The sequence below is a fragment of the Microcaecilia unicolor genome, chromosome 9 (genome assembly GCF_901765095.1).
Source record: "Microcaecilia unicolor chromosome 9, aMicUni1.1, whole genome shotgun sequence".
In the NCBI taxonomy this organism is placed as follows: Eukaryota; Metazoa; Chordata; class Amphibia; order Gymnophiona; family Siphonopidae; genus Microcaecilia; species Microcaecilia unicolor.
Window position 1 is genome coordinate 40,648,210 of NC_044039.1, and position 12,034 is coordinate 40,660,243.

The 12,034-nt window shown below is 42.2% G+C and overlaps 1 protein-coding gene across 1 annotated transcript in view; it reads right to left on the reverse strand.

The window, feature by feature from the left end:
- CACNA1C (calcium voltage-gated channel subunit alpha1 C) overlaps positions 1-12,034 on the reverse strand; it is a 1,308,019-nt gene that overhangs the window by 259,471 nt on the left and 1,036,514 nt on the right. The window contains 2 exon segments of the mRNA XM_030214166.1: positions 6,730-6,802; positions 6,897-7,023. Coding sequence (XP_030070026.1) covers positions 6,730-6,802; positions 6,897-7,023 — 200 coding nt within the window.

Sequence of the window (12,034 nt, forward strand, 5' to 3'; positions counted from 1 at the left end):
ACTATACATTATTAAAGATTTTTAAAATACTGCTTTGTTTTCTTGATTTTTTTACAACTTTATTTTCTGCCTGTGAACTGTCTGTTGTTCTTATTTTCACCTCTCTTTAATTTCTAAACCTAAACCGAAAATCTAGAGATGCATATTACTTATTTTCACCAAAGTTTGAAATAAACTGACTGAAAACAAAAATTAAAAACCAGCTTCGTAAGAAGAAAGATTGGGCCAGATGGACTTCTCCTTCAGGAACTTGTCCAAACCTTTTTTTAAACCCAGATACGCTAACTTTTGTTACTATATCTTCTAGCAAAGAGTTCCGGAGTTTAACTATTCATTGAGTGAAAAAAATATTTCCTCCTATTTGTTTTAAAAGTATTTCCATGTACATCATTGAGTGTCCCATTAGTCTTTGCACTTTTTGAAAGAGGTAAAAAAAATCATTTAACTTCTACACCACTCAGGATTTTGTAGACCTCAATCATATCTTCCCTCAGTTGTCTCTTTCCAACCTGAAGAGCCATAACCTCTTAGCCTTTCCTCATATGGGAGGAGTTCCATCTCCTTTATCATTTTGGTCGCTCTCTGAACATTTTCTTATTCCGCTATATCTTTTTTGAGATAGGGTGATCAGAATTGAATGCAATACTCAAGGTAAGATCACCCTGAGTATACAGAGTGATACAGAGGCATTATAATATTCTTGGTCTTATTTTGCACCCCTTTCATAATAATTCCTCACACCCTGTTTGATTTTTTGGCCACTGCTGCACACTGGGAAGAAGATTTCAGCATATTGTCTACAATGACACCTTGATCTTTTCTTGATGTGCTGACTCCTAAGGTGGACCCCTAGCATCAGTAACTATGATTCAGATTACTCTTCTCCAATGTGCATCACTTTGCATTTGTCCACATTAAACTTCATCTGCCTTGTGGATGCCCAGACTTCCAATTTCCTAATCCAGTTTTCCTAAGGTCTTCCTGCAATTTTTTAACAACCTTAAATAGTTTTGTGTCTGAAAATTTAATCACCTCACTTGTTCCAATTTCCAGATAATTTTAAATATGTTCCCCTCCGAAGGGACACCACCTTGTAAGTGTGGAGGGGCTTCCGTGTTTCAATGACTTAGAGGGCTATGATGAAGGGTTACCCATATCAGACAGGCCTCTGAGGAGGAACCAGACAAAGAGTGTCCCAAACTGGAGGATCCAAGATGGCATCGAGGGAGGACGTACGTTAGTTGAGTTCCCGTTTTACACCAGAATACCTGAAGAGTAGGCGCGCTCCCCAGAGAATGGGGAAGAAAAAAGGCAAAGCCGTGGTGTTGTCCTCCTCGAACACGGCTGGGGTTCCTACCACTTCTCAGTCTACTTTGGAGAGATTCGGGGTCATAAACGTCGAAGATATTGGTTCCTGCTTCGGGGAACAGCAAGGCTTTATTGCCGAATCTCAGTGGAGAGGGAGTGACTTTGAGGTCCCCCTGTTGGCATGACCTCTCCAAGACCCGAAAACAGTAACGCTTCGCTATGGAGGTCGACAGTGGAAACGCCCGAAGTGGGTTAGGATTCTCACAGCGATCCGAGGAGGTCCTGGCGCAGCATTGACTCCGGATAATAAACCAACTGGGGGATTGGAGAGTGAGCTCTTCCCCCGAAGATATCTGGAGTGGTTCTGTGGAGAAATTGGACCTGGTGAAGCCAAAAAATGTCCTAATGGACACACTATGGGAAGTGCTGCAGAGTGTGAATTAATTCTCTTCTTCAGATGTCAAATATTTTTCAGGAATAATATGTGATTATATCAATACTTATCTAACAAAGTGGAAGTCCAAGATATAAAAATAGAGACTTCGATTACGGAAATGGTTTTCTCTACGAAAATCAGTTAATCCTGGTAATGAAGGGACAGTCATGTTTCTTGTAAAAAAGTGGAACTTCTGGAGAACCAATTAAGGAAAAATAACTTCAGAATGATAAATCTTCCTAAAATATATAGAGTGTTATATTACTAGTGACTTTTGCCTCTGATTTTGATAGGAACAATGTTTTGAAATTGTATTTCCGATACATGGCTGATAGTTTTTTGGGTTCAAAGATAATATATTTCCTGATATATCAAGGGAATCGCAGACTAGGAGGTGTGAACTCTTGGCTTTTAAGCCAAGAATCATTGCCCTAGGTGGGCCTTCCTAGAGCGATTCCTTTGTAAGTGTTTATTTCCTTATTACTTATTTGTTGAACCCAAGAAATTACAAGAGTTTGTGGAGTTAAAAGGACAGATGAAGAACCCTCTGCAGCAACTTCCTTTAGTTACCACTGTACCGGCTGCAATTACCAATTAACCTTCCTCCCTCAGAAAATATGAATTTGTAAGATTAACCATTTGGTGTTTTTCTTATTTTCTTTGAGATTGTTTTCCTGATCTTTGATCCCCCCAATTGTGGACAATTATATATATTGTTGTGAGAAAATGTTTTTTCTTTTTCCTTATATTAACTTCTGTTTTTCCTTACATTTACGTGATAAATGTGAATGTAATTAAGTAAAATGATAAATAAAAAAATAACAAATAAAATAAAATATGTTAAATAGCACCGATCCCAGTACAGATCCCTGTGGTGGTACTCCACTATTCATTCGCCTCCATTAAGAGAAATGCCCATCTAACCCCACCCTCTGTATGCTGTCCAATAACCAATTCCTAATCCACAACAGAACATTGCCTCCAATCCCATGGTTTTTTAACTTTCTCAGGAGTCTCTCATGAGGAACTTTGTCAAAAGCTTTCTGAAAATCTAGATACACTACATCAACTGGCTCAACTTTATCAAAGAAATGAAGCAAGTTGGTGAGGCAAGATTTCCCTTAGCTGAAACCATGGTGACTCTGTCACATTAAACCATGTTTAACTATATGTTCCATAATTTTATTTTTTATAATAGTTTCTAATATTTTACCTGGCACTGACATCAGGCTTACCAGTCCATAATTTCTCGAATCACTCCTAGAACCCTTTAAAAAAAATTGGCATTACATTGGTCACTCTCCAATCTTCAGGTACTATGGGCAATTTTAATGACAGCAGATCAGAAATTTCATGGTTGAGTTCTTTCAGTACCCTTGGATGTATGCTATTTGGTCCAGGTGATTTACTACTCTTTAATTTGTCAATTTGGCTCATGACATCTTCCAGATTCATTAAGATTTCTTTCAGTTCCTCTGCATCATCACCTTGAAAAACCATTTCTGGTACAGATAGATCCTTTTACATCTTCTGAAAAGACTGAAGCAAAGAATTCATTCAGTCCTCTCCGCTATGGCCTTGTCCTCCTGAGTGCCCCTTTTGCTCCTAGTACTAATAGTCCCATGGATTCCCTTGCAGGCTTTCTGCTTCTAGTGTACCTGAAAAGTTGTTACTGTGAGGTTTTGCCTCTGAGGCAAGTTTTCTCTTCATATTCCCTTTTAACCTTCTTTATCAATGTTTTGCATCTAACTTGCTAGTACTTATGTTGCTTCTATTTTCTTCATTTGGGTCTTTTCCCACTCTTTGAAGGTCATTCTTATGGCTGTAATAGCCTCTTCCACTTCACTTTTTAATCATGCTGGCTGTCATTTCCTGGCAAGCCAAGATGGTATTTTTAAACAATGTCCATGCCTGATTTAAGTCCTTTGCAGTGACTACCTTTTAGCTTCTTTTTAACCATTTTCCTCATTTTATCATAGTCACCTTTTCAAAATTAAATGCTGCCACCAATAGATTTCCTTTGTGGCTTCACGCCGATAGTAGCTTAAACAGGATCATTTATGATCACAGTTTCCCAGTAGATCCAACACCATTATCTCTCATCCTCTGCATTCCACTAAGGACTAGATCTAAAAATGGTCCACCTCTTGTCGGTTCCTGGACCAGTTGCTCCAAGAAGCAGTCATTTATTACATCTAGGAATTTTATTTCCTTGGTGCTCCCTGATATAATATTTATCCAGTCAAAATCACCACAGACCTATTCAGATAGCACCAGTCTGGTCTGAGGGTGGAGCTTGGGCAGAGATGTGCTTTATCTGGAAACTCGTGATATTCAGCATTGATATCCAGATAATTTAAGAGAGGCAAAGCTATCCTAAGTTATTCTGATTTTTCTCCAGATATTGCTGTAGGTCAGTGACAATATCCAGATACTACTACTACTACTTATCATTTCTAAAGTGCTACTAGACGTACGCATTGCTGTACACTTGAACATGAAGAGACAGTCCCTGCTCGACAGAGCTTACAATCTAATTAGGACATGTGAATTTCTAAAATCTGCCTTTACAGCAAAGACTACTACTACTTATCATTTCTAAAGTGCTACTAGATGTACGCAGCGCTGTACATTTGAACATGAAGAGACAGTCCCTGCTCAACAGAGCTTACAATCTAATTAGGACAGACAAACAGGACAAACAAGAGATAAGGGAATATTAAAGTGAGGATGATAAAATAAGGGTTCTGAACAAGTGAATAAGGGTTAGGAGTTAAAAGCAGCATCAAAAAGGTGGGCTTTTAGCTTAGATTTGAAGACGGCCAGAGATGGAGCTTGACATACCGACTCAGGAAGTCTATTCCAGGCATATGGTGCAGCAAGATAAAGGAACGGAGTCTGGAGTTAGCAGTGGAGGAGAAGGGTGCAGATAAGAGAGATTTACCCAGTGAACGGAGTTCCTGGGGAGGAATGTAGGGAGAGATGAGAGTGGAGAGGTACTGAGGAGCTGCAGAGTGAATGCACTTATAGGTCAATAAGAGGAGTTTGAACTGTATGCGGAAACGGATAGGAAGCCAGTGGAGTGACTTGAGGAGAGGGCTAATATGAGCATAACGACACTGGCGGAATATTAGTCGTGCAGCAGAATTTTGAACAGATTGAAGTGGAGAGAGATGGCTAAGTGGGAGACCTGTGAGAAGCAAGTCTAAGCAAGAGATGATAAGAGTGTGGATGAGGGTTCTGGTAGTGTACTCAGAAAGGAAAGGGCGAATTTTGGTGATATTATAGAGAAAGATACCAGCCGGTGCCGAGTATCCAGGTGCAATTTAAATGTCAAAGACAGACTGTGGAGTTTGAATGCTGCCCTGATTATTATTAACCGGTAGAGATGAAGAGGAAGCTGATGTACTGAAGGTGGGAGGGAAGGGGGTTGTAATATTGCACTGGGTATTTCTTTGTCCAGAAAGTTTTCTTGTACTTCTCCAGGCTTCCCGCTCAATTGGAACCACCCTCTGTTGGACTATGTTACTCACCACCTTCATTTGTAAGTTGTTGTAATTCCTCTCCATGTTTATAAGCAGTGACAGTCCTGTGTCAGCTGTTGGACTATGTTACCACCTTCATTTGTAAGTTGTTGTAATTCATCTCCATGTTTATAAGCACTGACAGTCCTGTGTCAGTCTAAATACTACTATCAGGCCAGCCACTGCCGCTCCACGGTAGTGGCCCATGGGCTCACGAACCCAGTGTTCCCGGGGAAGAAGCCTGACAGTATGCCAAGGTCCTCGAGCACGCGACACGGTCTCTAGGTTCCAACCTTCTTGAGGACTGCTTTGCTACATCCTACCCTTCCTGGACTCATCTGTTGCTAGATGTAATGGAAGGAAAATTATGTCTTACCGGATAATTTTCTTTCCTTTAATAGTTACATATGAGTCCAATCTTACTGCCCTGTCTTGCTGTCTCTGTTAGATTTGTTCTTCGCATTTAGGTTCTGGGTTTGTGATTGTATGTCCTACAGTGTTGTGAGGAAGGAGAAGTTTGTGTTCTTTGTTGCTCTTGCTGCTTTGTTGGTGTAATACTATCTGGCTGTGGCAATGACTGCCCTATATATAACAGAGTTCAGCTTTTATCCTCTATCTCCACTGGTAGATGGATATAGCCCACATTTCATGGACTCATCTGTTACTATTAATGGAAAGAAAATGATCAGGTAAGACATAATTTTTTTTTCTTTTGGTGTTGTTCTATCTGGTTTAGATCCCTGCCTCTCTTTTGTAGGCACAGGTGCATTTTATCCATGATTTTGATAGCTTCTGTGATACCATTTCATAAAGACACATAGATACCTACATGTCTTTATGAAATTGCCTCATAACAGGTGCCTACCCTCCATACGCCTTCATGTCCATGCTAAGCTTTTGTCCATAGGCTCCACATAAACCTATTTTCATAAAGGGTTTTTCCAGTTCTGGGTCTTTTGAAAATAAGGCCCATCAAGTTTATTTTTGGTACATCCTGTTGGCATATCATTTTGCTTTGTAATCTTGCTTATGTTGCCTCCCTTGAGATATACATATACCCCCCAAATTAAGTACAACACTGCTACCTTGACAGGCTTATTGACACACAATGTATATAACTGATGACACTGATGTTAAACAAATGTCTCTTCTCATCCCCACTGTATCCTGTATTAGTCAGTCATAAAATCTTGAAAATTAGAAAAATAACTTTAATTGGATTGAACAGTTATATTTGATTATCTTCCACAGCCCACACGAACAGTACATGAGAACAAGGCAATTTTCTTTTAATGCCAGCTAAACCTCTATTAAATCTATTCTCTCTGCCTTTCTGATTATCTGCCTGAATCCCCGAGGATGCGATCAGAGCCTACATTTCCTTTTTCAAAGTGTACTTTGTTTGGAGCCTGGCAACTCCCTTTCATGCCCCATGAAGAAGAGATCAAAGAAAGTCTTTACCTGGAATTTCATTTGTGCAGGGATGTGGGTTCTTGTCCTCATTTTCATTAGCTTGGTAATCATCCACATTGATCTAGCAGAGGAAGAGACGAAACAAAGTAAGCAGTGAGTTGAAAGTGGATAGTCCTAGGGATTGCCACAAGTTGCACTGCTTTTGAACTTCAAACCTTCGTCGTAGGTGGAGATTCTCCATCAGCAGTGATTGATTTCAGTTCTATTTTCTCCTCTTTTGTCTCCTCCTCAACTGGCGCAGGTAGTTTCTCATTTTCTTGCTTCTTTTCTGGGCTGGCAGTCCTAATCGTTTCACAAACAAAAGAAAACATAAACAATAAGGGCCTGATATACTAAAATGTTTTTTCCCCTCCACCATCATTTAGGGCCTGATTCACTAAGACTTTTCTCCTATTCTAAGGAAAAAGATCTTACTGAATCAGGACTTTGTATCTCTGGGAATAAAGCTTATTACATTTCGTCCCAAGACTGCTTTAAAGGATTCCAAAAAACTGCAGAAAACTACATCATTTGACTTAGAGGGGCATAATCGAATGGGGACGCCCATCTCTAAGGGCACCCATCTCTGAGGACGTCCCCGCGAAGGGGCGTGGCATCCCATATTATCAAAACAAGATGGGCGTCCATTTTTCGTTTCGATAATCCGGTCGGGGACACCCAAATCTCAAAATTTAGGTTGACCTTAGATATGGCTATAGAAATGATTTATAGTAGTAGTAGTAGTAGATGGACGACCTCGGTTTTCGTCGATAATGGAAACTGAGGACGCCCATCTCAGACACGACCAAATCCAAGCCCTTTGGTCATGGGAGGAGCCAGCATTCGTAGTGCACTGGTCCCCTGACATGCCAGGACACCAATCGGGCACCTTAGGGGGCACTGCAGTGGACTTCACAAATTGCTCCCAGGTGCATAGCTCCCTTACCTTGTGTGCTGAGCCCCCCAACCCCCCCCCAAAAAAAAAAATCTCACTCCCCACAACTGTACATCACTACCATAGCCCTTACAGGTGAAGGGGGGCACCTAGATGTGGGTACAGTGGGTTTGTGGTGGGTTTTGGAGGGCTCACATTTACCACCACAAGTGTAACAGGTAGGTGGGGATGGGCCTGGGTCCGCCTGCCTGAAGTGCACTGCACCCACTAAAAACTGCTCCAGGGACCTGCATACTGCTGTGATGGAGCTGGGTATGACATTTGAGGCTGGCATAGAGGCTGGAAAAATGTTTTTAAAATTTTTTTGGGGGGTGGGAGGGGGTTGGTGACCACTGGGGGAGTAAGGGTAGGTCATCCCCGATTCCCTCTGGTGGTCATCTGGTCAGTTCGGGCACTTTTTCGAGGCTTGGTCGTGAAAAAAATTAGACCAAGTAAAGTTGTCAAAATGCCCTTCTTTTTTCCATTATCGCCCATCTCTTAACCACGCCCCAATCCCGCCTTCGGTACACTGCCGACACGCCCCCGTGAACTTTGGTCATCCCCGCGATGGAAAGCAGTTCAGGACACCCAAAATCGGCTTTCGATTATGCTGATTTGGGCGACCCTGAGAGAAGGATGCCCATCTCCCGATTTGTGTCAGAAGATGGGCGTCCTTCTCTTTTGATTATGCCGCTGTTATTATTTAGTTTAGAAATTAATTTTGCCAGTGCTTTTTTCTAGGAATAAAGGTGCCAGTACTCCTACAGGGCCAGCCTTAGTGTCTACCCATAGCTCCGCCACTACAGTAGCCACATCCCCCATATAGCCACACCCCTATTACTAGCCATGCAGCATATAAAAAGGCAACACTGTAAATATTACACCATCTCTTAATGGGAAAATGGAACAAACAGGATTTTTCTACACAAAAACTACATCAACAGAACACCTCACTTCAGGCACATTTACACAGAGCATGGTTACAACAGCCTTAAAACACCAAGATACACCGGAAGTAAAATCACAAGAAGTGCCAGTTGCTGTTATGAATTTGCAAGGAGCACAGTTGGGATCAATTAATGCTATAAAAAGTAAGTTTACCTAATGGATTGAGGTCATTCATGGACAAGCTGAGCTCATCCTTGTTGTATCCCATTGTATTCAGTGGGAATAAAAAAACAGGACTGGTTCAGATTGCCCCGTTGACCTGGAGCTGTCTGGTAGGTCATAAGCTTGGAGCAGTTACAGCTGAGAGCAAGCAAATTGTTAAGGGCTACAGAATTGGCTAGTACAAACATGACTGACAAAATGTTCCAGAGGCAGAACACCTGTTTGTAGTCTATAAAGCAGAGACTGGTAAGTGCCACTTAAAAAAAAAAATCCTGGTGTGGATGTGATGCCATGCTGGAGAGAGGGCATTGAGACCATTCTCTCCTGCTGCCCTGCCTATCTAACCCTGCTTTTTTTGCAAACATAACTCCCCTATTTGCCTTTGGGGACCACTCACCGGACATCATCGGCACATGGGAGCGTGTGTAGGGGCTCAGTTCTCCTTGGAATGGGAACTAAAGCAGCCCGTCGAGATCTGATGTGCTCAAAAGCCTATGAGGACAAGATGGTGGCATCCCGAAGCCCCATGGGTCAAACATTGAATTCAGCCTGGGTTGTGGAGGTAGCAGCTGAAGTGGCAATGGTCATGGAGGTGATGCTTGATAAAAGATTTCAGCCGTTGGATGACAAATTGGGCAAAGTCCAGGGAACTTTGGAGGAGCTGGGCCTTGTGTTTGCTCAATATGCACAGTAGAGCTGGAAGACCACACTTGCAAAATAGAGGATTCCCAGGAACATCTGCAGAACGCCTTGGTGGCTTGCCGTGAGAAGCTGGAAGACCTGGAAAACCATGCTTGGAGGAGCAATGTAAGGTTTGTGGGGCTCCCAGAAGCCATAAAAGATGCAGAGCTTATAGGGTTTATGGAAGCTTGGCTCCCGTGAGAATTGGCGCTCCCCATGCATCATGGACCCTTGAGAGCTGAGTGGGCTCATAGATTGGGCTCTATAAAGTTGGCTTATGGACGTCTCAGAGTGGTGATAATAAAATTATTAAACTTTGCCCATAAAACTGCCATTTTACAAGCGTTGTGTGGTGGGAAAACTTTAGCCTACAAAGAGAAAAAAAGACTGTGTTTTCAGGACTATTCAGGGAACGTGGCTGCTAAATGGCGTAGCTTTGTACCCATCTGCTCCAAGCTTTTCGAGGATTACATCCACTTTGCTCTGCTTTATTTGGCCCGTCTATGAGTCCAGTATCAGAATAACATACAGTTATTTGAAAATGTGGATGGTGCACAGTGCTTTTTGGATGGCCTTTAATTGACTGTAGCACCTTCTAGGCAGGCAGGCTCCCCGACAGTTCCTGAGCCTTAAAACTTTTTAATGTGGCCAGTGACTTTCCTTATGCCTTTGGATATTTTAGATGGACTGCTTCCCGGAGCTCCCCTTATATTGGGGCACTCATGCTGTCTGGCTTGAGTTGTGGGGGCACATTGAATCCATTTTCATTTATCTGCACAACTCTGTCTTCTGTCAAATTTTTTTTCTGCAGAAGAACAGTTTGGGGGTCTTTATTTGGTCAAGAACCTGTTCATTAGTCTACTTTGGCCCGTTTGTGACTGTATGCCCTGCCTTGCCCCTCCATGTGATGGGATTTTATTTTACTACTTGGTTTGAGCTGGAGACAAGAGAATTCTGTTTAGCTTCTGAAGTCTGAGGCTCTCCATTGAGCATGCCTGCGGTTCATGGATTATTCCGAATCTCTAACTCCACTTTTGGTTGCAAGCATCTACATTCTCCTCTTTTTGACTGGACTGGTTTGGGATGGGCAAAGTGTGGGGTTTATTTTTTATTTCACCTGCAAAACAATATTGCCCTTCTCCCCTATAAGAGGTTTGTGTTTGCTTTTTTAAAATGTTTTCTTGGAGGGGTTTATCTAGGCCATAGTAGTTTGTTCTAGGGACTTGTTCTCCACGATAGAACGGGAGATGGATAGGGTGGACATTTTACCTGATGGCCCTACTTGTAGGGAGCTTGGGTTTTCAGGGGAATGGATGGGGGATTTAGTGTGGCTTTATTTCATGCCACGGTGGGTGGGGGGGGGGGGGGGGGGGGGGGGTTGTAGGCTGGAACGGTCTTCCCCTTTCAGTACTTTGTTTGTGGTCTACACTTGATGCCATTGAGAGCTATAACATGAAAATAGTCACTTGGAATGTGGCGTTATAAATTTCCCAATTAAGAGATCAAAATCTTACACCAGCTCCATTGACAAAAGACAGACATAGCTCTCTTGTAGGAGATCCATTTAACAGCCCCTGAGAGTGCAAAATTGAATCAGTGGTGGCTGGATGAATGCCTTGTGACCTCCACTAAAGGGAAAAAGGGAGGAATAGTGGTCCTAATACGGAAATGAGTAGCAGACAAAATCTTTCCCCTTGCCTCTGATCCAGAGGGAAATTATGTGATGTGTCGGGTGGCCCTGGCACAACTGGAATTGGTACTTTATGCTCCTAATAGTTTTGACCGGAAATTTTATCAGAGGGTGACCACTCTGCTTCTCATCCACACTGCTCATTACTTTAGTTTGGGATTCAGACTTAGATCAATCTCATAATTCAAGGGGGGAAGTAGCTCATCCTGCTTGAGGCTTGCCTAATTTCTGTCAGCAGTTGGATTTAGTGGACATTTGGAGGGTCTTACATTCTACTGACAGAGATTACACCACCTATCCTGGGCCTATTCCACTCAATCTTGTATTGACTATTTTCTGTCTCCTTATTCTTGGGACATACTAAATCAGAAATGGAATCACACACAGCCTCCAAACAATGAACTCATGTGTGGACACATTCCAACTGAAGCTAAACGCAGAAAAAACACAATGTCTCATCCTGTCCTCACAATACAACACAAACAAACCCAATACCATAAACACCCCGGACTACATCCTTCCGGTCTCAGACAGTCTGAAAATTCTGGGAGTCACAATTGACCGAAATCTCACACTCGAAGACCATACGAAAAATATAGCAAAGAAAATGTTTTACTCAATGTGGAAACTTAAAAGAATCAAACCTTTCTTCCCGAGGGAAGTATTCCGCAGCCTAGTACAATCAATGGTGCCAAGCCATCTAGACTACTGTAATGCCATCTATGCCGGATGCAAAGAACAAATCATTAAGAAGCTTCAAACCACTGAAAACACAGCAGCCAGACTCATATTTGGGAAAATGAAATACGAAAGTGCCAAACCCCTAAGAGAAAAACTGCATGACTCCCAGTAAAAGAACGAATTGCATTCAAAGTTTGCACCCTGGTCCACAAAATCAT